Source organism: Podarcis gaigeae, assembly GCF_964106915.1.
Source record: "Podarcis gaigeae genome assembly, chromosome: 10".
NCBI lineage: Eukaryota > Metazoa > Chordata > Lepidosauria > Squamata > Lacertidae > Podarcis > Podarcis gaigeae.
Genome location: NC_139686.1, coordinates 44,685,092 through 44,712,556, shown reverse-complemented (window position 1 = coordinate 44,712,556; position 27,465 = coordinate 44,685,092). Strand labels below are relative to the sequence as shown.

Here is a 27,465-nt window from a genome sequence, read left to right as displayed (position 1 = left end):
GATCCGTTCAGCCTCCTCGTCCTTTTAATATATCCGAAATTATAATGCCCAGTTCCGTGGTTTTTGCCGAGTCCTGCAGTCCCAAACCTTACACTGGCATCCGCTCAGCGCCTGCCGTTGGGAAATGGGTTTACGTATATGGGAATGGTCCTCCCAAGCGGCAGGTGGCGCCCTTCCTGCCCAGGAGCCTGTCTGTGTTGACCGTTACAGGAAGCCGGCATGGCAAGTGAGAAATTTTGAAGAGTCCTTGCCTCTCTGTACGAAGAGCTCCAAGCGACAGCCCCCGCAGGCCAGGCTTCCCGTGCCCTTTGGCTTCTCTGCCTTGGAAACATGTAGGCCCATGTGAGCCTCAGGCGGCTTCTCGCCTCAAACAGGCGTTGCCACAAATCCCGCCCCCTCCGCTTTCATTGCCTTGACTCTTCCACTTCCTGCTCCGGGTCACGAGCTTCCGGGGAGCGGGAAGCCTCAAGAAGCGGCGACTCGCCTGCCGCGCGCCTCCGAGATGGACAAGTCGGCTCCTTTGACAGAGTACGCGAGGGGAGAGGAGCGGGGGAGGCGAGAGGTGTTCTCTCTGCCTGGTGCGGCCGGTGCGCTTGCGCGGGCGCTTCGCAAAACCGGGGGGGGGGGGAGCCTGCAGCGAGCGTGGGCTTTGTCCCCGTGCGCGGCCGTTGGCCGTTGGATGTGTGGGAAGGAGGGAAGGAGAGCCGTTAGCTGAGCCTCGCGCGCCAGCTGATAGGCGCTCGGAAGGTTGCCAGGCAACGGAGCGGCCTGCCCAGCCCAGCTCTCCTGTTTCCCACAGTGGACATGAGGGCAATATTGGGCAGCCTCCCTGAGCTGCCCTTTGACATAAATACAGCCGTTCCCCCCTCTGATAGCCTTGTTCTCCATGAAGCTGCCTAATCCCCTCTTTGAGAGCGCTCCAAACTCATGGTCAACCACCACGTCCTGTGGCAGTGAGTCCCACAGTTCCACTTTTCATCCGTTCGCATATGCTCATTTGGTGGCTTTAAGGTGGGGCGCTTAGGATGAGGGGCTCCCGCAGAGTCAGGTTGTTAGAAACCCCACTAAACCTCCATGGCTTAGGACCCCACCCCACCCCATATCTCTTGGACTACTTCCTTCTCCATCAAGGTGCTTGAAATGTTGGACGCTTTCTCTGGCTGTCCTACTTTCTGAACTGCTGCAGGTAGATGACTAGGCCATTTCAGTGGTGGCTCCTTGCCTTCCTTAGGCAGGTTTGCCTGGCGGTCTTGTCGGTATCATTTAGGTGTCTGGCCAAATTATTTGTTTTAGTCAACATCAATTTGAGTTTTACTATCTGATTGGACTGTTGCTTTTAGTTTGTGTTATGTTTATGTTATGTTATGACCTCATGTCTTTTGTAACCCACCCTGGTACCATACATTTAGGTTGAAGGAGCTAAATAAGCACATTCTGTCGTGACACTTAAGCACACTTTACCAAAGCAAACTCCCACCACCTATCCTTAACTTCACAGACCAAGTGAAATGGAGCCTCCTGGCCATCTGAGTATCAGATGCTGGAGGTGACTTGCTGCCATTCTGTGTTGCAAGCTTCACAGAGACATTTGGCTGGCCATTGCTACGGTCCTGGACTAGACGGAGAAAAGACACCCCAAAATTAGTTCAAGGTAGCGAGGTGGGGTCTAAATCTCAAAAATTATTTTCCCACCCAAAAATTAGCCATTCCTTTGATAGGAGGCAAAGTTTTTCCATGCTTCAAATTGCTTTTCTTCCTCCCCACAATTTCCCATGTTTGCAGAGAGAAAAGGAAAAACATATTTTTTGATCAGTGTCACAAAACCATGTTGCATTCTTCACAGAACACATAATTAACTGCTGCAAGGTGCAGTGAAGCCCACAACCTAAAAATTGCTTTTTAAAAAAAAAAAAAAAAGACTTTATCCATGAATTTGTCTATCACCATATTTTAGCCATTAAAGGTAAGTAGAAAATCCAGGTTTAGTGGATGTATGCCTCTGAATGCAAGATGATTCTGTGGAAAATAACAGTGGAAACCATCATCTTCACGCTCAGCTTGTGAGCCTCCAGAGGCATTTGGTTGGCAGCTATTGGGGAAAGAATGCTAGTAAACTGTATAGGAAAAGTACCCTAGGTGAATTCCGAGATTGGTGAATACTGATGCACCCCTAAATGTTCAAAGATGGCAGAAATTATCTAATGTGCAAGTAGAGTCTTCTTTTCTTTTCAGCATCTGGTTCTGTTGAAGATTATTATAACTAGCTGACTGCTAGAATTTTGCTGTTGAGGATATTTCTTTATTAGATGTAAAGTTTCAGATTTCACACATGCAGATCAGGTATTGTAGAACAATTTCGTTCAGTTATTTTTGGAAGTGTCTCTTGTTTCAAATTATAATATGAAATTTTAGGTTAACTTTAAACTTTTATTATTTAGAAGTAATTAAAATAAAGTAACATTGTTGTTGTTTAGTCAATTAGTCGTGTCCGACACTTCGTGACCCCATGGACCAGAGGACACCAGGCACTCCTGTCTTCCACTGCCTCCCGCAGTTTGGTCAGACTCACGTTGGTAGCTTCAATAACATTAGATGTTTGTATTCTTTTCAGGAATGATTTTCAAAATATGCCTACTCCACAAGAAGCAACTCGACCAGTTCGGAAGCAGAGTTCTAAAAAAAAAGTTTCTAGTATCCTTTTCCTTTGGTTTTCCTTAAACGTATACTCATATGGTTTATGAGCTAGACATTATCTCTTTAAATGATAATTTTTTATATATAAAGAAAGGTTAATTCAGGACAGTGCAGAGTAACTTATAATTTATTTTCTGCTACACATAGTAATATAATTTAATATGATTTTGACCATTATTTTGCTTCATGATTTGTTACTTTTTGTGACAAATATGTAGTAAGACCAGGCGAAAAACACTTTAAGATTTGAAGCTATTAAAATTCACACCCAAAGTGAGTATCAGCTTCAGAAAATGAGATATTTCTCAGAACTGCAGCAGGAGTGGGAAAGGTAACATTTACCTACATATGCTTGTTCTGTTCCTGTTAATTGTCAGCATATCCTCCACCTGATTCAATTTGTGTTTGTAGAAAAACTGCACTTAAGCAATAGGCTTCCTTGGAAAGATGGAATTTGAATGAATAATGACATAGACTGTGTTTACCAGAACTTATACTTTAAGATGGCCAGGGACACCTGCAAACTGAGACAGAACTTTGAAGCTTATTTTCTTAGCTTGATTCTATTTTCTTAGTCCTTGCTTCTCTGGATGACAGTTCAAGTGGCATGACAACAAGAGGACTGACAGTCCCCAGGACTCCAGGACTGGGGAGGATTTCACGCTCCTGTAAGATCTTTTATACCTATTGCTTTATTTGATGTACACTTTAGTACTTTAAATTTACTATACTTCTAAGTGTTCACATCCACTATTCCTTCCACTCCTAAATAGTTTAGTTAAAATTAATTAAAATAGAATTAAGTACTAAGCACAATACTGGTTTTCTGTAAGAGGGTGAAGTTTTATTCACTATTTCATCTCTCTGCTGAGTTGAATAATGTATTAGTTTCAACAAGGGGCTACCCCACCCCTCACCATGTCTTGCTCCTGTTTCTGTTAAAAAAAAAATAAAAAACAATTTTTCTCCAGTTACTCCACAGAGTCGGAGTTCCATGAATCAACTGAATATGTCTACCATCATGGGCACAGGAGGAAAATCTCCTTATCTTGTGCATACTCCTGGGCACCTTGGAAATGTGTCTATGGTAAGAACATGCAAAGTACAAATGAGCAGCATTTAGAGTCTTTCACCCATCATAGGGTACTTTTGCAACATTTAACAGCCAAATTCCAATTCTGAAGTTCTGAGTCTATGAAATCTTCTGCATGTTTATTCAGAAGTAAATCCCACTGTACCGAGTGAGGTGTTCTCCCACGTAGTGTACATAAAGTTGCAGGTTAAATTTTTTTTTTTTTTTTGGTCCTTTCTAAAGTGAGGTACCTGTGAAAATGTAACTAGAGTTCTAATCTAGAGAATCAAAAATAATATAGTATGATTAGGAGAGAAATGTCTTTACTCTCCTAACAAATGTGTGCTTGTTAAAAGTTTCAGCCATTCCTGGGAACGGAGTTTTCATCCCACAACTTCCATTTTTCTTTCCCAATTGATACACTATATTCTGTGACTACTGAACATGCTCACTCCTCACTGGACTGGCCACCTTAGTTTGTTTTTTTAAGTTGTACTTTATCAAATCTTGGGACTTGGTCTAAACATGCTGTTAAAGGTAAAGGGACCCCTGACCATTAGGTCCAGTCGTGGCCGACTCTGGGGTTGCGGCGCTCATCTTGCTTTATTGGCCAAGGGAGCCAGCGTACAGCTTCCGGGTCATGTGGCCAGCATGACTAAGCTGCTTCTGGCGAACCAGAGCAGCACACGGAAACGCTGTTTACCTTCCTGCCGGAGAGGTACCTATTTATCTACTTGCACTTTGACATGCTTTCGAACTGCTAGGTTGGCAGGATCTGCTAGGTTGGCAGATAACATGTTACCTCCCTTTTATTACTCAGTGCCCCTGTTTCAGCTCTGACCATCAGCATTCACTCATCTGAGTTTGCTATTAGAAGGAGTGATGAGAAGAGCAGCTAAGATTGGTTTTTTTAAATTCTTAGATATACTTCAATGTGTCCAGAAACTAGAAAGACAGAAAATGTTCCCTGTTGTATCATTGTGACCTCACTGGATTGTTGCTTTAGCTACTGTTACTGAGGCTACTGCTCCCTATTATGTGATTATGATATCAGAGGCTTGTTGCACTGGCTACTGCTCTTGGGCTAGTCTATCACTGTCTCCCCTGCTGTCATATTGAACGCTGCAAAATCTAGTCAGTCTTTTAAGGTAAGAAGTTTTCAGCCCTCATGTAGATGGAAGATGGGGATAATGATCTACTGCTACTGAAGCTGGGCTCTCACCATCTTTCTTGATAATTTGCTGTCATTTTGTATGTCATAAAAGCTTGCCTTGACAGCACACCTTTTAAGGATAATATGTAGTGTTTACATGGGTAGAAGACTGAATGGGTAGAAGGAACTTTTTTCCCTCCTCTCACATCATTAGGAAATCTAGGAATGCATAGGAGAGTCATGTACCAGTAGGGTGCAGTTTTGTAAAACTCCCTTTTTGGAGCAAGACACAAGATTACAGGCAACTCCTTCATTTGAAGGAAAAAATAATCATCACCACCTACATTCAATCATCCCATCCCTATTTCAACCAGAGTACATTTTCATGAAAACTGCAATATCTACAATGGTGATTATTGTCTCTTTTGCTGTTAACTAAGTCTGCAATTGAAACTCTTGGTGTTGGCTGGCAGGGCTTAACAGAGCTGTCCTGGACCTCTCCACTGGCCAGGAACTTGGCTGGTAGCAATTTCACCCAGTCACACACTTGGCAGGTGAAACAAGGAGCTCTTCAATGGCAGAGTGATGCTGGCATCACTGCAGGCAAAGGCTGGTAGAGGCTGATGGGGCTGAGCTGAGGGTTGCTTCTGCCCTGTCAGCACACATAGTTCAATGCAAAGGGGGATTGGACTCCACCATAAGTAATATATGGCTGACATTGAAATCTGAAATTGAAGGGAAATGTATATTAATCAGCTTCAACCCCCTGTGTTGCAATAGGCCATCAATTTTGCTAGAACTACTTTCTGAAGAAAAATGTACATAAGCAATCACAATGTCAGACCATTGATACACAGCACAGTGATATTAATAGGGTTTTTATTCTGTGTATCATATTGTGTGTTTTAGTTAGATGACAATGACTGGACAACTTCACTCTCCCCGCAACATTCAATCATGTTCACAAATTTAGAGTACAGTGGTACAGAAGATATCACTAAGAGTGCTGTCCTGTTGAAGGAGGATGATCCTGGGGAAGCAGGTGAGAGCTCACTTTTTGCCTTTGCTATGTGTTACAGCATCAATGCCTGTTGTTAAATGCATAAGGTATCCTGTTGTAGGATAAGTAGCTGGTCTAGTTTTTCTTCATCCCATCCAAGGGATAGCTCAGCTGGTAGAACATGAGACTCTTAATCTCAGGGTCATGGGTTCAAGCCTCATGTTGGACAAAGGATTTCTGCATTGCAGGGTGTTGGCCTAGATAATCCTAGGGGTCCCTTCCAACTCTACAATTCCATGATTCAAAGTAGATCATAGTCTTGGAAGAACAGTACCATGGCCGGGGACAGCCATAATAACTATTACGCTAACTGTCATATATAAAATAGGTACATCTTAGGAAGTTGGTTAAACCACATTGTACATTTCCACAGGCCTGATGTTGTTTTTGTACAGTTGTTCTGGGTTTGTTTTTGGCACATGATTTCAGAATCTAAATTTCCTGTGTCTAAATGTTTGACTTTCCCCCCTTTAAGTCAGAGACTGAGAATCTGTGACTCTCCAGGTGTTGCTATACTCCCAGCTCCCATCAGCCTCAACCAGCATGGTCAATGGTCAGGGATGATGGGAACTGAGGTTCCCCACCACTGATTTAAGGAATGCTTAGATTATGTCAGTTTCACCCCATCAATACTTCCATTTTATTGTTCTAAAGAACATCTGCAAAGGAGAATGTTATCAAATGTGCTTTGAAACATTGTGCTTATTGTACAGCTATTTTAAAAATCTCGTTTTATATATTTTGATATATGTACAAAACATAGGCACTATGAGTGTTTAAATATAATAAAGGTGAACTTGTTACAAGCTAGACTTGTTCTAAAGTAGGTTATTCTAATTAACACATTTCTTCTTCTAGCAACGAGGAGTATGTACTCTGATTTTCTACATTCCCTTTTAAAACACACTTCCACTACCATTTTTGAACTTGTAGATGAGTACGAAGATACTTGCAATAACCAGGTATATTGTTATATCCCTTATGTATTCATTACTTGCTGAACCAAAATCATTTTCCCTCAGTGAGTAAGCATAGAGTAGTACAGGCAATGTCACTGCCATATATATGAAAAGAGGGTTACTGTTGAGAGTGCCTGTAGTTTGTACAGAGAGCTCTCAAAAATAGCTTCTGTACAGACTCATTTTGTATAAAGCAACAAATTTACCAGTTTCATGTAATTGTTTGGGATTTGTAGCTGAAAATGAAGATTTGAACATCTTTAGCAATAAGCACATTGTATTAGTCCCTAACTACAACATTTGTTTAACTGCCTTTGATTGCATTAATCCCGTTACCAGTGCATCTTCCATTCTTCCTCTCTACTTGTATTCTTCTTACTGTCAGCAGGAAATTACTTTGTTTTTACTTATGCTGTATAAAGCAGGGTCACCTACCCCCATACCCGATAGTGTGGGGCAGGTATGCACATGCCTACAATGGAACAACAGGGAGCCTCGTGAGCCCCTGGTTGTTCCTTTGCAAGCAGGGCTTCCTGTCAGTGCCAATCAGCTGACAGAGAGTGCTGGGGGCACACCTTCAAAGGAGGTGGCAATCCCCTTTGAACTTTTTATAGATGTAAGTCACCCATTGATTGGATCCAGTTCCGAACCTCTGTTGTAAAGCATTACACAAATTCCACTGTGCGAAGAATAAAATATTGTGTGAGAGAAGAAAAGATGATATAACCCAACTCTTGGTTTGTTTTTTAAATACCAGGTAAACATTCTTCAAAAAATAGTGTACCGAGCTACTCCTGGGCAGCAGAAATTTTCAAAAACTGCCAGTGTGTTGTGGCTTCTCAAGCAAGAGATGGTAACTTGGAGACTATTATCCTCAATTTACAGGTAATTCTCCTGAAAGCCTGCTTGTGTTTTTCCCCCTCAACACTTAAATTTACTTTGCAGTACAATCACACCTAATGTACATTTAACTTGTGTGATTTGAGGCATATGTGGTTGAAGGCTGACTGGCTGAAATTGCAGAAGTTAAATCCGAGCAAGACAGAGCTTAAAATCTCTTTTTGTGCCAAGTCTGCTCTTAGCCTTGCTTGAGGGGAAGAGGCCCTCCCAGCATGCCAGGTTTGAGATGCTCTCGCAATATCTCACAGGGCCATCCGAGTTCCTGCAAGATTTTGCATGTGTATCCTTAGACTTCCACAGCCAGTGTGCTAATCGAGGGGTTCTAGCTGGGGTGAACCAGCTGGAACTGAAAAAAGTCAGCCACCTGAGCCTCCAGTGATCAGGTTAGTTAAAGTGTGCTTGGCAGACATTAGCAAACCAAGATAGGATGTGGCAGTTGAATGAATGACACAATGTCACTTACTTTGGAACATGTCCAAATACTGGGTGATATAGTCATACTGGCAGTAGAGTCATTGAAATCAATGGACTTAAAGTCCATTGATTTCAGTGTCCCTACTCTGAGTATGACTAACCCTGGATATTGTCCAATATTAAAAAAATAAATCTAACTGCACTATAACTGCATCCTCAATAGGAACTCTTTAAAATCCTCAGTAGAACTTTGAGCACATACAAGATGTAAGGTACAAGGAGGGAGACCAGGATGGGGATATGGCAGGTGCACACATACCTTGCAATTGTCTTATCACTGTATCTGTGCCAGTGGGGTGAAGGGGATATAGGGCCCTCAGACCCTTCTGGACATTGTGTATGAATTGTGCCCTATGTGTACTTGCGGATTTCAACGAGATATATGTAGCTAAAAAATAACATGCAATGCTAATCCTCAATATTGTTTTTTCTCTCTTTGCTTTAAATCCAGGGATAGGATACAGTCTGCTCTAGAAGAAGAAACCATGTTTGACCTTGCAGTAAGTTTTGTCAGTCTTTTTCTACTAAGGGACAACTTACCCACATTGCTTTTTACCTTAGTATTACATTGTTAAAAATACATAATAGAGATAAAAACTACAGAACTAATAAAGCATATTGTATTCTTAGTTTCATAAAGCATAGTTGATGTGGATCAGCTTTAACAATATTTGTTCTTGGGGGGGGGGGATCCTATTAAGCACCTGCAGTGTTTAGCGATCAGTTAAGCATATAATTGTCAAATATGGTTAAAGTGTTCAAAGTGTTTCAAATAGAAAATAATTTTTGATCATGAATCATGCTTCAGTCATTTGAACATAGGTTTTGTTCTTCCCTAGGCTATAAATGCTAGTGAAAAGACTGTTATAAACAGTCTGTTCCAGAGAGATTCATTGGTTCGACAAAGCCAGGTATGACACAAAGTAGGGATGTGGAGTAATCTGTCGGGGGTGGGCACATGCCAGTGGTAGTTAGGGCATCAGAAAAGGGCCCGCCCACTTTTTTCTCCCTCCCTCCTTATTCAACAAGCCATCAAGGGAGAACACATCCCTCTTGCAAGAGGTCAGAACTGACTGTCTTGTCATATATATATATATATATGAAAGATACATTTACAGTGCTACCTTGGTTCTAGAACATAATCAGTTTCGGAAATCTGTTCAACTTCCAAATCGTTTGAAAATTTAGGCACGGCTTCCGATTGGCGCAGACACCCTGGAAACAATAGTTGACAGCCACATCGGACATTCGGCTTCCGAAAAACATTTGAAAACCAGAACACTTAATTCCAGGTTTTTGGCGTTCGGGAGCCAAAATGTTCAAGTACCAAGGTGTTCAAGAACCAAGATTCCACTGTACTTAGGAACAAGTCTCCTTAACACCAATGGGATACTTCCCATATGTGTTGCAATAACACTTTTTATTTCTCTTTGTAAGGCTTAAAAGGGCAGCATTTGATAGAGATTGCAATCCTATGACTACATCTTTGGGAGTAAATGCCATAGAATTTAGAGGACCCTGCACAGTGTTGGGTTGATGCATCTTTGTCTACCCCATAATCAAAGTGGAAATTGCGGAAAGGTCTTGTTTTACCTTATTGTTAAGTTTAGTTTAATTTTCAGTTGGTGGTAGACTGGCTAGAGAGCATTGCCAAGGATGAAGTTGGAGACTTCTCTGATAATATTGAATTTTATGCAAAGTCTGTATATTGGTAAGTTATTGACCAACTACTGATCACTCTTGATATTTGCATGCTGCTGGTTCTTTATACCATATTCTACACAAACATCTCAAGCAATTGATTCAAGAAAAAAAATTTGTTTGTTTTTTTATAATTATTACATGACACAATCCCTGTTCTTTAAATATGAGAGACATGGAAATACTGCTTCTTTTTTTTTTTTTTGCTATATCATTGTTGTGATGATTCCTAAAAAGCATGTTGAATAAACTTTATGTAAAATTGTTATTTATATTGGGCTTTAATTTATTTTAAATATGGTAGGTATTAACAAATCTATTAAACTCATAAAAGGTTTATAAAAATTACGCTTTACATTATTGCTGTGCATTATTCTTACACCATAGAATTGCTGAAGACAGATCTGCTGAAACACTGCATCAACTTTCACCAGCTGTAATTTAAAAAGCTTAGTTAATGTTTTTTTAAAAAAATCAGGACTAATTAATTAAATAAATATAATTTGTTAAAGAACCTTAATGCATTATAGTGTTGACAATAGAATATTTTACTTTAGTATGTATTGCTGTTGAAGTAATGATATGCCTTGTGTTTTCAGGGAGAATACTCTGCACATCTTGAAGCAGCGACAATTAAACACTTTCTCTGGGAGCTCAAGGCCACTAGTGACTGAATTAGTAAGTGGAGTTTACTAATTCCAGATGTTAAATCAGGGATGGGGAATCTTTTTAGATCCTTTATTATTATCAGGATCTGCCTTATTTGCTTTGCAAGCCCCCCCCCCCCGCCCCAGTCCCTGATCTCAGACTTAAAAGGGGAGCAGGATGAGATTCCAAGTCTCCCCACAACTCTCTTTTAAGCTTCCAAGATCAAGGAGAAGCAGGGAGTCTTGTAAAAGACATTGCGACAGCCCTTGCAATTCTCTTTGAGCCTTTGGCTATCTTCAGGCCTTTCAAAAACCTATTTGAAGTAGCTTGCGAGTGAGAGCTGCTTCAGATGGTGGTTTTGCACAGGAATCTCCATTCCACTGATGAGCATGGATTAAATCCTGCTCCCTTGGCTGTGCAATGGAGGATCTTGCAGGCAATGCAGGATTAAATCAGTTGAGGTCACCAGTAATGACAGGTGTGCAGTTGGGCTTTGTTTAGAGGAAATGGTCTTGTGGGCCAAAGCAGACCCCCTGGTGGACCAGGATTGGCCCACATGCCAGAGGTTCCTCTCCCCTACCTTAATTGAACAATTAGCAGTTTTCTCAGTTTGATGAAAATACATCAGTATTCAGGGTAGATATTTTTTAACTGGAGATATACTGCCCTACTTTATCAAACTATGGTCCACCCTATGTCTCCTCGTATGAGATTTTACTGTGCAACTATTTTATGCAGAGTTAGGCAATTAATTAATAAAACCAAAACAAGAGTAGATATACTCTGGCTGATAACCCAGAAATGTAACAAGTCAAGGTAGCCTATAATGTTTTAATACAAATATATGCATCTGATGAAATGTACTAGCTCACGAAAGCTTACGCCATAGTAAATGTAGCGGTCTTTGTTGTTTTTGCTGGCAGAGACTAACACTGTTGTCCCTCTGGAAATGGGAAACAGAACAGCCTCCAACAGGAACCTCCTGTCCTTTTCAATGACTTAGCTTAAAAGCAATATGCAGGGAGAAATGTGCTTTTGCAAGTCAAAAGAATCAGTGCAGTTTTTCTGTTTAGGACCCAGATGCTCCGATAAGGCAGAAAATGCCACTTGATGATTTGGATCGGGAAGATGATACACGGTTACTTAAGTTCCTTTTCACTCTCATTAGAGCTGGAATGACGGATGAGGTAAAAGAAATGTATTTCCATTTACTTAAAGGGGTGGGGAACAGGTGTGTGTGTAAGTCATTGGGTACACATGCATGCACACATACAGTTTATAAAGGCTTAAATGCATCTATATTTGTACATAGATCTTTGGTCCATAAAATGCTATTAAGTGCCAAAAACTACATTAATGAGAAAATAAGTATGGATTATGCCATTAAGTTTGAGAGTAGAATCACAAACAAAAGTTGCAAAAAAGACTTAATTATCTGTCGTCACATGCTTGTTTGCTTGAATGCTGAAATTGACTTCACAAAGTTCTACAAATAGTTCTACACCCGTGTGTGTGTGTGTTTGCGCGCGCGCATATGCACACTCTTTTATAAGAAAAGCCATAGAATTTGAGTTTAGGAAACTGTAGTTTATTCTAAGTGTAGGTTAGCAAAACAAGATCTGAAGCCAAGGTTTGATCCTGGTTTGTTTGAGCTATCCTTCTAAGCCCTAAAGAGCACTTCAGGTCTCCTGATCCAGGGTGGCTGGAACCCTGAACAGGAACATTCATTCAGGGGACTGGAGATGCACTACGGCATTATTGTCACCATCATCACAATAATCAGGTCCTTGCATGTCGTGTGGTTTTAACATGAGTGGAATGCACCATATTTTTCCAAGTATAAGACGATGCTTTTTGCTAAAAAAAAATAAAAATTGGGTGTAGTCTTATACATGGATAGTGAATGCAGAGGGGGGACGTGCAATTAATGGCAGCAGCAAGCAGGAGATTGGCAGCGGCAATTGGGCAGGCGATTGGCGGCTGTGGCAAGGCAGGCAGGCAATTGGTGGCTGTGGCGAGGTGTGCAATCAGCAGTGGCTCTGGCAAGTGGTTGGGCAGGCAGGTGTGCGATTGGTGGAACTAACCTCCCCCCCCCCCCCAAAAAGCTAAACAACTTAATTTTCGGTTAAAACAAAATAGGGGTTTCCTTATACATTGGGGTGTCGTATACATGGAAAAATACGGTAAATGTGTTTCTCTCAAAACTCGCCCATTCCCTTTGCTTACTTTATAGGCCCAACGATTGTGCAAAAGATGTGGACAGGCTTGGAGAGCTGCAACGCTTGAAGGGTGGAAGCTGTACCATGATCCTAATGTGAACGGAGGTACTTAAATGAGACACACAGAAACTGAAAAAAGATGCATGGCCCTATTTGCACATTTGTTCATTTTACCTGTCTTTTCAAAGATTTATTCTGGAACCATCTGAAGATGCACACCATCAAATTTAGTGAAAATTTGATGAAGTGGTTAGGGTCCATCTAGCAAAAAGAGGATAGGATAAGCTTATAAAGTCTTAGCTATAATCCCTGCCTAGGTATTTTCTTTGGAATAAGGGTCCAGATATATTGGATTGAATATGCATAACAGCAGGTAGATCTTGATATCCAGGAACAGGCTACATTCAGACTTCTAAATCATTGTTTGGAGGAGCTATAACAGGGGTAGGCAACCTAAGGCCCGGGGGCCAGATCCGGCCCAATCACCTAAATCCGGCCCACAGATGGTCCGGGAATCAGCATGTTTTTACATGAGTAGAATGTGTCCTTTTATTTAAAATGCATCTCTGGGTTACTTGTGGGGCATAGGAATTCGTTCATTGTTTTTTTCAAAATATAGTCTCCAGTTGCTTGGGAAAAACTCTGGAGAGGTGGGGACTTTCTGTCTTGGCAACTGATCTATGGGAAGAAGACCTACCAGGGATGAGCTGCTGTGCTTATTAGTCGATACACTGCCAAGTCTGTGCAGATTGTGCTCTTGCTAAGAAACGAGTTAACTCCCAACTTGAACTGCTGGCTTGCTCTTGTCACCAGTTGAAAGGCTTGAGGACCCTGCAGTAAACTGTCTAATAGAGCCCATGCACAATTCATTACCAGCGTTCCTTCTCTATCGGCATTCTCTTTTTTTTTTTTTTTTTTTTTTTTAAATAATATTTATTAAAGTTTTCCAATTAATTACAAATTAATAAAACATCCAATTTCAAATCTTTTTCCAATTACATCCTTTCAGGACTTCCCCTTCCCTCCCCCCCTTGTATTCCAAATCTCTCAAATAAACAGATAATCTCAACAAGTTCTTCTCCTCACTTCAAACTTGTTATCCTTAACCCAAATTTTTTTTTTTTTTTTATAAAAAAAATTATTTTCCATTCCCCTAAAATCGGCTTAGTCCCTCCACGAGTTCCCCACTTTAGAATACCATGTAAATGTATATAGCCTAAATAAAACATAGTTTACGCCCTTTGGGTTCCACATTTCCCACCCCCCCTTTTCCCGGTTGCGTTCCCAATATTCCTCAATGTCCGATATTTCCACGTCTCTCTAAGTCATAGTCCTTTGCCAGTCCTCTTTAGTTTCGCATGTCCAATCATGAAAGGATTCTGTCTCAAAGAAAGGCCCATTTTTTCCATCCAGATTTTTATATCCAGGAGTGAAAAACTCCAAATTATAATCCTTAAGCTTGTCAAATCTGGATGTCCCAAATGTCCCCACTTTCGACTTAGTCCAATTCTTGTTGTTTTGTTGTTCTTATTGGCCACACTCCTCTTTCTATTTCTTTCTGTCCCTGTTTTCCTGCACAAATGTCCTAATTCCAAAAGTTAGTTCCTTTGCAGAGGCTTGTTGCTCAGAAACAAAACATTACGTCAAGTTCCTTTCATTCCACAACGGATGATTCCATTGTCTTCTTCGGTATACTGGCCTCTGTAGTCATAATAATGTTCCATTTCTGCAGTTTCCCAGGAGATAAAAAATTCTGTTCAAATTTCCAACTAAAACCACTTGTGATATCCCTCGGCTCCTCTAGGTGGATTGCAAAAACTGAGTTCTCTTCCAGATCACATCCATTAGCCCTAGTAACTTTGTAATCCTTATTTAAAGCAATTTGTGTCCAATTTATAACAAATATAACCTGCAAAGTCCTTGTGACATAGTCTCTATCTTGTTTTTCTGCTTTGACAGCTCTTTGACAGCTGTCAAAACTTGCCTTTCTCCTCTCCAAACACCGTCATCGATCGCTCCCGGGGTTCCAGGGGGGGGGGTGTTTTTAAGTCCAAATTCTACTTTCCTCCTCCAGCTCAATCTCATATTCTTCACTCGTGAGGTTCCAAACTTGCCAAAATGATGTTATTCCGATCTTAGTTATCAAATCCTTTGTTTTGACCCTTCTACAATGGAGGGGGTGGCTGACTTCCTTTTTTGCGCCTCCCCCGCTCGCTCCGAAATTTTTAAAATTTTGTCCCTCTTTTTAGTCCAGATTCCAATTACTTACGGGTTGTTCTTTTAGGTCCAAATTTTCAAAGGAAAAAGCCAGCGCTCTCCGCCGGATGGCATGCGGCTTCGCACGGCAGGGATGGCAGAGGACTCAAAACACCACGCTTCTCCCCGGCACCCGATCCTTAGCCTTTAAAAAGGCTCCTTCACGAGTCGGGAGGGCGCTAACGGTGCCAGCCGAGTCTCCATGTCCACGGCCCCCGTGGCCGTGGTTTTTAAGGGTCCCCGCATCGCCGGTGCGGTAGGACCCAGCCCCTGCCGTGCAGGCTCCCTCCGGAGCTCGGAGGGAGTCCGCCATTCGGCGATGGCGCCGACCCGGCATTCTCATTTAGATGTACCCTTTGTTCTTACTTGAACATAGCTGTAGTAAGATAGTGAGACTGCTTTGCTTATCAGATTAGATAGCCTTCAGCATCTTGATTGCTCTTTGAGGAAAGTTTCAGAGAAACTGAAAGTGGATCTTTTGGTGGACAGTACAGTTCTCCTAAGTTGCTGAATTAACCACATATAAAATTACTCCCTACACATAGGAACAGAGCTGGAACCTGTAGAAGGGAATCCATACAGATGCATTTGGAAACTAAGCTGCTGGAGACTGGCAGAAAAGGTAAGAAGCATGCAGTTGTAATAGATTCTGTTTAAGGAATTTTTTTCTGTCATTGACTTTCAGTAGATATTGGATTGTATCCAACAGTGTCTCCAGCTGAACAGAAAGGGAAGCAATTTTCAGCTATTCCCTCTGCAGTTCCCCACATCTCCCTAAAACTGTTCTGGATGTTACCGCAACCCTCTGCAGCAGATTTGGACAGCTGAAGGATGAATAACTAAAAATTGCTTCCTATTCTATTTCAATGGTGGAAGTCTTACTGTTGCTAGATATAATCTATTGCCACTAAATTTCTAACCATATCATTAGTATGGCTTAAACAGACCTGAAGGTAAATAGTATTTTATGCAATAACTAATCAATTGATATTAATAGAAATTGTTAATTTATTAACAAATAAGGAACTGGAGATGGAGTGGTAGCCAATGCTAGTCCTACTCAGAGTAGACCCATTGAAGTTAATGGTTCCTGTATTAGATGCTGAATTAAGTATACTGGTGGTGGCTGATGTATTTGATTAACTAACTAATGCTATATTACTAACTGTTCTCTGAACCTTTCAGAAGATACCGAGTATCATGATTGAGTGAATTAGTGTTTAGTACATTTCTTAAATAGCTATAAACAAAATATAATGATCACAAATAAATATTTTTGAACAATTTTAGGAGCAGTTTGACAAATACGAGAGAGCAATCTATGCAGCACTCAGTGGAAACCTCAAACAGGTATGATATATATTAATAAAATAACATCTTGTTGAGACAGCTTAGCAGAATAGACGGAGAACAGCCAACACACAGGCTGCTGTGACTGGGGAACTCTAAAAAGTATAGTGTGCTTTTTGGGTCTTTCAGGGCTTCACAAATAGGGTAGATTACTTCCTTTTATACCAGAAGATAGTGCTCGGAATTTACTACAGCTAAGTTTGTGCTTGCTTGCAGTAGCAGGCAAACAAGCTAGGCTAGCCTTTATTTGTGTTCAAAAACTGTTAACATTTCAATGACATTTTGAGTACAGTTCTCTTGGATTTCCTATTAATCTTAGCATTATTAATGATTTCACATAGAGATAAAAACATAAGTTGAGACTAGCACACGTGCATTGCGATATGACAAGCTTCTTGGCATGCAGCTTGTTCCTGTCATAATAAGCAGTGGCTTACATTGAAATCTGAATGCGGCCAGGCTAGCTCACATCTTTTGTTAATATGCTTATTCCAGAACTATTAATTTTGGCTCTCTTTGTTTTCCTTTGCCAACCTAAAGCTTCTTCCAGTTTGTGACACCTGGGAAGATACAGTTTGGGCACATTTCAGGATCATGGTGGACACACTTGTTGAACAGGAAATCCGTTCATCGGTGATGACCACAGAGGAGACAGAAGACCTCCCCAGAGAGTATTTAGAAACAAAGTCAGTTATTATTTGTTACTTAATTATTCATTATGTAATATTGGATTAATTGCTGTTAACTGCAGTTTCACTTACATGTTTGAATGTATTTTTTTCCCTTTATATTTTGAAGCTGGACTTTAGAAAAGGTGTTTGAAGAACTTCAAGCAACAGATAAAAAGGTAATTTTGAATCTTAATCAGAAGAGAGAAAACTTTTTTTCTTTTATTGCACACTTTTACAAGGCAGTCCTGTATATGTTTACTCAGAAGTAAATTCCTCTATGTTCAGTGGGGCTTGCTTCCTGGTAAATAGATATGGGAGTGCAGCCTTAATCCTAATTAGTTAATATAATCCTATAACATAAACCTTAAATAGTTAATAGTATAATTCAAGCCCAAAAGTCTGCAGGCAGTTCCATACTATGAAAGTTACCTAGGTCTCAGGAAAGTGTTTTCCTAGTAATCTTACCTTTTTTGGCTATCACTTGTGGATTACTTATGCATATTGGATGTACCTGAACCTCAGAATACAGGCAATTCCTTGTTTGTGCGGAGTTTGTGTTCTGGGTCATTGCGCTTGTCAGCAGTCATGCATAAGCCCATCCCACCCCATTCCACTGCCGAAACCAGTGCACACATCACGGTTACTCCTCAATCAGTTGTGCACAAAATGGTCTCCTCCTGTGTATCCATTCTGGATGAAAATAAGAACTTAATGTTCATATTTTCTAAAAATAGGGTGAAGGTTATTTCAGCAATTTACCAATAGGTCATCTTCTTCTCCCTGCTTTTCTTTTTTTATTCTGTATTGGTTTGTTTTTTACTTTTGTTTTGTATTTATTTCTTTTCTATTTTACCTTGGTTTTATTTAAAATAGAGGTGAATAAAATAAAATTTAACCATGTGTTCTGCAAAGAAGTACTTCCTCTTTTGTTGTCTGAATCTTTATGGATATATGGTGTGTCTTCACAAATTATAAACTGCTTTTCAGAGAGTTTTGGAAGAGCATCAAGAACATTATCATGTGATTCAGAAGTTCATTATCCTGGGAGATGTGGATGGTAAGTTTGCTTTAGCGATAATTGAACTTTCACTAATTTTGTGTTATGCTGTGCCTCAATGGCAGCTATTTTATGATCAGTGCCCACAGCACTTTCTTGAAATTTAAGTTGTGCCTGCAGGTCCAAAAAGGCTGGCAACCCCTGATTTAAACTATCCATTTAAAGCAAAGCACAGCAAGGCCCCCCCCCCCCCAAATCTGTTTATTAGTGGTAAGGTGAATTGAAACTTGTTATTTTCTCAGGTTTGATGGAAGAATTTAACAAATGGCTCTCCAAAGACAGAAATGTGCTCCCAGGGCACCTGCTTCGGTTCATGACACATCTCATTTTATTTTTTCGCACTTTGGGACTACAGACTAAAGTAAGTTCTTGTAATGGTGCCTGGAATATAGGAAAGAACTGGTGGTTCCTCTCCTTTCACTTGTGCAACCTAATCATTCTTTTTCTCCAGCTACCAAGCTGGGTTTAAGAGCTAGATGGGAAGGGAAACAGACCAGAGCAACACAACAAAGAGAAAACGTTTTGCTAGTGATTCTTTAGTGGCTTCTTCCCCTCCCCATTTTGCTAGTAGTAAAAAGAAGCATGCCATATTTGGCATGTAATGCTAGTTTAATTAAAAATAGTAGTCTGAGAACTGTTTCAACAGAAAGCACCTATACATCGCAATTGATATTTGACTATAAAGCACTTATGGGGAACTGTATTGAGCTGGCAGGCTACTTAGACAGGTGAATGAGGTTGCTCATCTGACATTAGGTGAAACATTACACTTTGTAAAAATTCTTTGTTCCTTTGCATGGATCAGCTGCACACATCAGCTCTGATCAGGAGTTCACAATCCCAGCAGGCTAACATTTGGCTCTGGATTTGAAGTCCTGGATGCAAACCCCTACTTGCAGCAGGGATCAGCTCCACTTAGGAGAGCCAGTCCCAGGGGAGCTTGCATTTGGCACCAAATGCAAGCCCCCACTTGCAGAGGAACAATCAGGAGTGCACTTGAAGGCTCCACATTGTTCCTTTGTAGCCATGGCTTTCCTTGCTCTACATCTGATGATATGTCAAACATGGAGGGGGATGACCTCATGGGCCAAGTTGGCCTTTGGGCAGGAAATTCCCCATGCATGCTATAAAGAATAATTTGCAATATGTATTTTTCCACCATAATTTGTAAGTTGTTTTTGTCTAGTTAAATGGTTTCCTTTCAAGTAAAGTTTGGGCTAAACAAGAAACCCATAACGTTTTGTGTAGATATAATGAGGGAATGGTAAAAAAAGATGTATGTCTGTGTAAGCAAACAATATCTGTACCTCTACAGCGGGAGTAACCTGCTGATTAAGGGAAAATCAGGTCCTGTTGTACAAGTAAATATCCATAAAAGAACTAAAGCCTTTCTTGTCTGTGAGGTAACGTCAGTATCCTCATAGTCTTCATTTTCTGCCTATCCCTGAAACGTGCAAGGTTAATATAACAAAACTCCAGTTGTAATGTAACAAATTTCCAGTTTAGTTTTTGCTGATGCTGCAAAGCTATTCTCCTTCCCAGAGGTATTAAGATGGAATGACTGATAATCAAATATCACATGGTAAGAATAGTGTCACCTGTTATGGAATGCCTGACATCTGACAATGCTCAATTGTAACTCATTTGGTTCCAATCTAGACTCAGTCATTTGTCTTAAAGAGACCTGGATGTAACTAGCGATTTTCAGATAGTATAGAAAGGTAACAGTGACTTGGAAATTTAATTGACATTCTTAAGTAATGTTATTAAACCTAGTAACTTTTTCCATTAAGGAGGAGGTATCGGTGGACGTTTTGAAAACATACATTCAGGTAAGTCTTTAGATGCAATATATCATCTACAATAAGCTCTAAAATTACTAGAACAGTTTTCATTTCTTAAAATGGAAACACAAATAGCAAACCGTTTGCTGAAATATTTTGGCTATTTTTAACACACCTTCACAAGGACGACCATTGTTTATACAAATAGCTTATGGATTGTCTTCATAACTGCAGAGTGTCATTAATAACTGTTGAAAGGAAAAAAAGCATTATCAGTTTTTAAAAACACGTAGAGTTAAATTATTCTGATTTTCTCTCGTGTGCACAAATGAAATATAAATTGGGCAATGCAATAAAACAAATTTCTTTTTAAATTTATTTTTATGCTGCAGTGGTTAATATGTGAGAAGCACACAGATCTTATAGCATTTTATGTCAGCCACTTGCCTCAGGAGGTAGCTGTTGCTCAGTATGCTGCGTTCTTGGAAGATGTCACGGAGACAGAACAACGTCACCATTGCCTAGAGTTAGCAAAGGAGGCAGGTAATAAATTTTGTGAATGATTTATTTGGGAGTGGTATTCTCTTTTCCTGGGGAACGTTTAATTACATCTTCTAAGTGGGCAAGTATTATTAAGCAGCTATGTCCAAGTTGCAGTATTTCAATTGTCGTATATACTACCAATTGTATTCAACTAACTTTTAGTCTAAGAACACAAAATGAAATTAATACACCTAAGTTAGTCACGGGTCCACTCTGAGTAATAGTTAGTTGAATACTAAACTATAAATAATAACTTTAAATAACTTTAAATTTGTTCAGCATTGGGTTTAGTTTTGAAGCACCCATAAACTTGTTTTAATTTTTTAAAGAGAGACTCTGCCCTGCTATGAAATCCTCACCACCATTTTCTACAACCCTTTGTTCTTGAAAAATACCTATCTAACTGAACTGAGCATATTTATCAATATTGCTGATGTATCCTTATTGGTACTCCTGCTCAGTGGATGTGCTTTTTTCTTTTCGTGACATTTATTTAAACCCAAAATTTCCTCCTATAAATTCCTCCTGTTTCCTCATATCTAACTCTTGTATATTTTTCTATTTAAAGGTCTGGAAGTAGCAACTATCACTAAAACGGTTGTTGAAAATATTCGCAAGAAAGATGCTAGCGAGTTCACTCATCATGATCTTGCAATAGATACAGGCACAACAGAGGTGAACAGTGGTGCTGTGTTTCTTAACACTTTTCCCCCAAATAGAGAAGACTGGGTGGGTGGGGGGGGGAATCAGCAGCTGTGGAAAAGATACTCATAATTCTAAAATAAATTGTATCCCTTGTATTCTGTTGACCGCAGTATGTGCCAAGTACTGCTCATAGTATTAGTATTGACATGGATTCAGACCAAAGCTATGGTAAAAGGGGAGAGTTGGGATTATTTTCTCATGTTGCAATTCTTGATAGTGTTTAATTGTAATTTATGCTGTCCACCAAAATACACATTTGTATGTCTTTTCACCAGTACTTAAACATTATTTGTGCCAAGATTACGGATGAATAACTCAAATTTTATGTTCCAAATGAATGGTGTATGAGGCTGGCTAATAGTGAACTGCTAGTTTTTCAAATACTTCCACTGTTTGAAAGTAAAGATTTTGATAGGCATCCATGGAAAAGTTACTATGAAAGTAACTTTATATTAGATTTTATATTGTGAAATCTGTGGTTACCACCCAGAGAGGTACTTTGGACATACCATGGCGTGTTTGAAAGTCAAACAAAGCTTTTTCTTGGAACAGTAATACTCATGCCTTAGTCACAAATTGTTCTTGAAACACTGAAGATTTAAATGCATTTTGTCGCAATGATGGAAATCTGCTGTTAGAGAAGCATAGTACCTAAGATACATGGCTCTGCTTGCCATGCTAAGCGAGTCATGTAGTTTTCTAGATTGTGACCACTGTCTTTAATTTGTTTTGTATCCTCAAAAGCTGACTAGTAAATTTGTTTACTATATATACTGAATTGAGAACTTTTTTTCTAGGAAGATCAGCTGAAGATTGATGTAATTGACTGGCTGGTATTCAATCCTGCTCAGAGGGCTGAAGCACTAAAACAAAGCAATGCTATAATGAGGAAATTCTTAGGTACTACAATATTAGCCATCAGTTTGAAACTAGAGAAAATATTAAGGAAGTATGATGAATCTGAAAATGACTTACTGATACTCTTTAAATACAGCATCAAAGAAACATGAAGCAGCCAAGGATGTGTTTATAAAGATTCCACAAGACTCTATAGCAGAAATATACAATCAATGGGAAGAGCAAGGAATGGATAGTCCACTTCCAGCTGAAGATGACAACGCTATTAGAGAGCATTTATGTATTAGAGCTTACCTGGTAAGACTGTGACTTAGGTCCCAAAAAGAGATACCTAGAAGACCTGCCTCCTAATCAGATATGTTGAGTGTGGGCTAATCTTACTCAGACATGAGAGGAATGCACTCTATTCAAGCATATGGACCCATTTTTATTTTTTTTAAAACCAGAAACCTAACATTCTAGAGCCAGGCCCCATCTCCTCTAAATCAATGGTCTTCAGATGCATATTTAATAGTCTGTCAAGGATCAGGATGTCAACAAACCCATTACTATGCCTGTGTACACTTACCTACATGAAAATGTCTAAACATTTCCTACCCAATTTAGGAAGCTCATGAAGCCTTCAATGAATGGTTTAAACACATGAACTCGGTGCCACAGAAGCCTGGTCAGCTTTTACAAGCAAGTTTCACTGAAGAAGTTGCCTATGAACTTAAAGAGAAGAAATATGAGGTAAATAGAAAGGAAAGGTAAAATTCTCCCATCCTTCTATCTTGCCAATTGGCTAACCCTGTGCTAGTGAGATCACATATGTGATTCCATCCAGATGTTGGATGACAACTCATATCAACCTTGAATGATCGGCTGTGCCAGCTTAGGACTAATGGAAGTCATCTAATTAAACTGGATAGACCCAGTTCATAATATTAACAAGCGGGTAAGACAAAACTCTGGGTTCCACTTCATTGGCAAATTTAACTGCACATTGACAACTGCAGTTAAATAACCAGCAATCTGCTGCTCTTTTGCAGAAGAGAGGCAAACTCTTAAAACTGTGTAGTGTAGAAGAATGTCAGCTGCACCACTTACTCTGGAATAACCTGTGCTGTAACACTCCCACTCTGAGCTTATTCCTAAATTAATGGAAAAGCATGCAATACATTGTGGTGAAGAAACAATGTGTGTTATGAAGATTTGAAAGATTCACTTTGACTTTTCTTTTTCAGATGGACTATGGCATTTGGAAAGGTCTCCTGGATGCCCTTACAGCTGATGTGAAAGAAAAAATGTACAATGTCTTGCTGTTTGTTGATGGAGGATGGATGGTTGATGTCAGAGAGGTAGTGCATACATATTTGAAGTAGACTGTTAAGCTGCCCCTACCCAGTAATAGGCTAGCAGTATTGCTTCCCAGGCTAACATGCTGCAGTGCCGTTGCTTAGTTTTCGTTTACCTATGGCTTGATTGCTGATTTGGTAATGCTTGTTCCGTGGAAAACCTAGGAATATTTAAGATTTATTTAAGAAAGAACTGCAAGTTGACAACTATGGTTTTAAAATGCTAATACTTTACTCAAACTGTAAATTTGAATTATTGCAGTATCTTCTAAAATTTGGCTAGTTTTCGGAGGTCAGCATCCTAAAACTATATGAAGAGCCCTGTTGGGTCAGACCAAAGGCCTATCTCATCCAATGTTCTGTTATCTCATTGACCAATTATCTACCTATGGGAAGCCCACAAGCAGGACATGAGCGCAACAACACTGTCCTGGTTGTGATTCCCAGCAACTGGTATTCAGAGGCATACTGCCATTGATACTGGAGATATAATCTTCATAACTAGTTGCCACTGATAACCTCCCATGACGGTTGTGTTGGTGCAGGATTTAGCATTATGATGTTTCAATTTTGAGTTTCCATATGATTGTTAAACCCTAGAGTAGAGTTTCTTAAAACTGAATGTGACACTTCTGGTTAAGACTATTCCACATTTTCTTATCAAGGGTGCTGAAGATGACCCTGAGCGTACGCATCAGATGATCATGCTGCGAAAACTCTGTTTGCCAATGATGTGCTTCCTCCTTCATACTGTATTGCATAGCACAAGACAGTATCAGGAAGACCTAAGGCTTGCTGACTTGATTTCATCAGATCGACATAAACTCTACTTGGTAAGTTCATTTGCTTTAAGTTTTAAATACTCTGCTTGCCTATCTAGCTGAAATAATCCACACTGTAACAAGCACTTTTGTCTTATTCTCTGTATTTGTCAAATTCCAAAGCACACAATACATTAGTCACACTATCAAATAGTGTTTAAAATTTCTGGGAAGAAATTGGGTGTGGCACACATCCAACACTGCAGCTCTGCTGGCACAAAGAGGTTAGGTGCGCATAACAGAACTTCCTCTCCAGACACTTGCATGCCATCAAAATTAGCTGTGAAGAGTTGGTTGACCTTTCGGAGCAAATCTGGAGGGGGTGCAGGGCAACCTAAGTCTTATAGCACTAGTGGAACCCTGCTGGTGCAGTCCTGGATACAACACTGTATGATTATTTAGGGGCTTTCTTTTAGCACTTCCAAAATAAATTGGAATAATGCAGGACACTAGTACACTAACAGAATAAAGGAACAGACAGTCCCAGTCAGTATAGCACCCATGAGAGTGAACAGTCCTTATGACTATGTACTTTAATGGGGGGGGGGTTTCGAGAAAGCCAACTTTCTAGTTAGGGAATACACAGGTGGGGCCCCGGTTGTATATTTTTGGGAGAGTATCTTTTTTAAAAAGCATTTCTGAACTAAATTAAAATTGTCAGCCCCATGTTTTAGGATTATTTTAGATAAAATACCATCACCCTTTCCTGTACTTAGACTGTTTAACTTTTTTCCTCATATAATAAATGCTTACAGTGGTATCTGTATCTATACCCTTAAGTTATTCTTATCTTCCTCTTCAGGTATTTTCTAAGGATGAACTCCAGAAGCTGCTGCAGAAGCTAAGGGAGTCTTCCCTCATGCTTTTGGATCAAGGTCTTGATCCTCTTGGATATGAAATCCAATCTTAGTTCCACCATTCAAGGTTATAAAAAAGTTGAATGGTGGCACAAGTAAATGTAAGGTTGGGCCCAAAGGTTCTCATACTCCAGGTGAAAGAAACCTTTGATTCAACGCACAAAGTTTGGCATAGAATTTTTGTTTTAAAGATGTTGCTGTGCATTGACACTAGCAAAATGACTTTCTATGTATGTAAAATGACAAACCGTTTTGACATTTGTATTTTTTTCCAATAAAATTTGAAATGACTGCTTTACTAGGAAATAAGTATCTTTAGCACATAAATGTGCAAAATGCACTATAAATAGATGCCTCTTGTTTGCTAGATCACATGGTTAAACCTTCACAGCTGTTCATGAGTACAGCTTACTGTCTTCCAGGTAAAAATCCTGTTGCCTGTGCACCTTTTCTCAGAACAGAAGCCCTTTCTCCATATTCAGCCTGACAACCAAAGGCTTTGTGTGACTTTCAAGTGAGAGTGAAGCATTCCAGATATATACATGTATTTATATAAAACACTGCTGCTTAAAACAATGGAGGCTTAGGATACAAGCATCCCTGGGATTCCAGCCTTAGTGGCTACTTACTTGACAGAATTTCTGATTATCAAGAAAAAGTACCCATAATCCATTGCAAGGACAGATTGAAAATTTAGGGTGCAACCCTAGCTCACACCACTTCTCAGTGGGGTTTACTGGAGTTTGGAGCACCACACTGGCAGCTCTGCTGAGCATGCTAGCTGGGAAAGAAGGTGAGTAGGCAGGCACACCAGCTTGGAGCTGGCATAGCACTTTGGCCCAGTGCTGTCAAGATCCTGAAGTGGCTCAGTCCTTAGGCCCTGCCCCTGGAGTGCCTTGTGGGGATGTGGTGTGGTGGTCTATTTGCTGTTGGTGGGGAAGGGACAGGGCTGTGAAATGAGTGGTTCCTACAATTTCCATAATTGGTGAGAAATAGTTTAAACTGGCCATCCTGTTTGCTTAACAAAAGGGCGAAAGACTTTTGATAGTAAACCATTATTTGAACCTGACCATCTCTCCACAATCTCATTGAGTTGAGTATCCTGTACTTGACAACTAAATTTGCATGTGTTAATCCTTAAGTCAGATGTGTGTGAACTCAGGATATTCCTGAATGCCTTTCAGTAGGGAGCTGGACTCAGGCTTGTTCCATGGTCACCAAAACTCATCATGGAAGGTCTCGTGTCATATTAGAATTATGTCAACCTTATGCCATGATCTACAGAGATAAACCATGTAAATTCAGATTAACACACCTCACACTGTTAATTCATAGACTCATAGAACTGTAAGTTAGAAGGGACCCTAAGAGTCATCTAGTCTAACCTACAATGCAGGAATTTTTTTGCCCAGTGTGGGGCTCAAACCCATGACCCTGAGATTAGGAATCGCATGCTCTACCAACTGAGCAACTACAAGCAAACATAATTAAATTTGATAATGGAAACAACGTGGACTCTGCTAGAATACCGTTATGTTTATTTATATCTCACATTTTTGCTCCAGACAGGGATAAGGATATGACAAAATCTATTGTAGACAAAGAAAATTATTGTTTTTCTAGTTCACAAATGCTGTTCTTGCCTACAAGTCTCATTATAAACACAAAATGACTGGTAGGTGCCAGCGAGTGTGTATATTTATGCAGACAACTTGTATTGTTGTAAGCCAAAAGGATCTTATGTATGAGGCGGTCTTAGCTCAGCTCACCCTCAAATTTTGGTATTTCTTCAGTAATCCCTCTAATAATGACCTTGTGTAGTTGAGTGCCTATCAGTCTGGAAACAAAGAACCAGACCTATTTACATATGGGGTGTGTCTATATATGTGTGTAAAATATATATATTAAAAAACAACAGCCTGATATGGACCTGTGCCCTTCCAAATCGTTCCTGGCAATTCAGCCCATGGAAATGCCTCCAGTATTTTGTCTCTTACCCCATTGCCTGGAGCTAGAAGATTCTGCAATGCCTGAAGCAACCTCTCAGCTTGAGACCTTCCAGCTTCTTTTGGACATCCAACTCCTAATGGTCAGGACGGATGGGAGTTTGGGGGCGGGGAATCTGGAAGGCCGCTATAAAATAACAAATACATCTTAAAGAACTTCAGCCATGCACCACCTTTGCTGGCTACGCTGTCAAACGGGGAAGGAGCCATTATTTTTCCGTTGTCCCCGCCCCCCCACTAGTCCAACGCTTTTCAGTCGTCCCGGTAACTCATTTGCCCGAGAGCCAGCAACTGCGGCACAACAGGGCTGCATTAAGGCGCCTTCTGCAGCGCGTAGCCG

At 40.2% G+C, this 27,465-nt stretch overlaps 1 protein-coding gene and 3 long non-coding RNA genes across 7 annotated transcripts; 1 reads left to right on the top strand and 3 right to left on the bottom strand.

Moving 5' to 3' along the window:
- The first annotated feature begins 404 nt into the window (after window positions 1-404).
- Window positions 405-25,425, top strand: NUP107 (nucleoporin 107). Of its 4 annotated transcripts, none has more exons than XM_083699109.1 (28): window positions 405-528; window positions 2,612-2,691; window positions 3,270-3,362; window positions 3,666-3,781; window positions 5,829-5,961; window positions 6,838-6,941; window positions 7,696-7,823; window positions 8,764-8,812; window positions 9,152-9,223; window positions 9,935-10,023; window positions 10,613-10,691; window positions 11,735-11,848; window positions 12,895-12,985; window positions 15,682-15,758; window positions 16,427-16,486; window positions 17,027-17,172; window positions 17,285-17,333; window positions 18,145-18,214; window positions 18,457-18,575; window positions 20,008-20,046; window positions 20,391-20,541; window positions 21,110-21,216; window positions 22,044-22,146; window positions 22,241-22,401; window positions 22,711-22,836; window positions 23,331-23,444; window positions 24,107-24,274; window positions 25,065-25,425. In XM_083699109.1, the coding sequence occupies exons 1-28, from the start codon at window positions 503-505 to the stop codon at window positions 25,170-25,172; spliced, it is 2,772 nt and encodes a 923-aa protein (XP_083555235.1). In that variant the 5' UTR covers window positions 405-502; the 3' UTR covers window positions 25,173-25,425. The 4 variants fall into 4 exon arrangements, with proteins under 4 accessions (XP_083555235.1, XP_083555236.1, XP_083555237.1 ...); XM_083699110.1 differs by lacking the exon at window positions 405-528 and adding an exon at window positions 696-953; XM_083699111.1 differs by lacking the exon at window positions 405-528 and adding an exon at window positions 2,219-2,340.
- On the bottom strand, window positions 3,791-9,928 carry LOC310825722. The gene is made up of 3 exons (XR_014555485.1): window positions 9,437-9,928; window positions 4,562-5,644; window positions 3,791-4,294 (listed from the first exon to the last, which is right to left on the bottom strand). It is a non-coding gene; the product is annotated as an uncharacterized lncRNA (long non-coding RNA).
- Window positions 18,520-20,242, bottom strand: LOC310825672. The gene is made up of 2 exons (XR_014555423.1): window positions 20,174-20,242; window positions 18,520-19,658 (listed from the first exon to the last, which is right to left on the bottom strand). It is a non-coding gene; the product is annotated as an uncharacterized lncRNA (long non-coding RNA).
- LOC310825651 lies at window positions 20,386-27,412 on the bottom strand. Its single transcript, XR_014555381.1, has 3 exons — window positions 27,117-27,412; window positions 22,673-22,815; window positions 20,386-20,519 (listed from the first exon to the last, which is right to left on the bottom strand). It is a non-coding gene; the product is annotated as an uncharacterized lncRNA (long non-coding RNA).
- Between the last annotated feature and the right edge of the window lie 53 nt (window positions 27,413-27,465).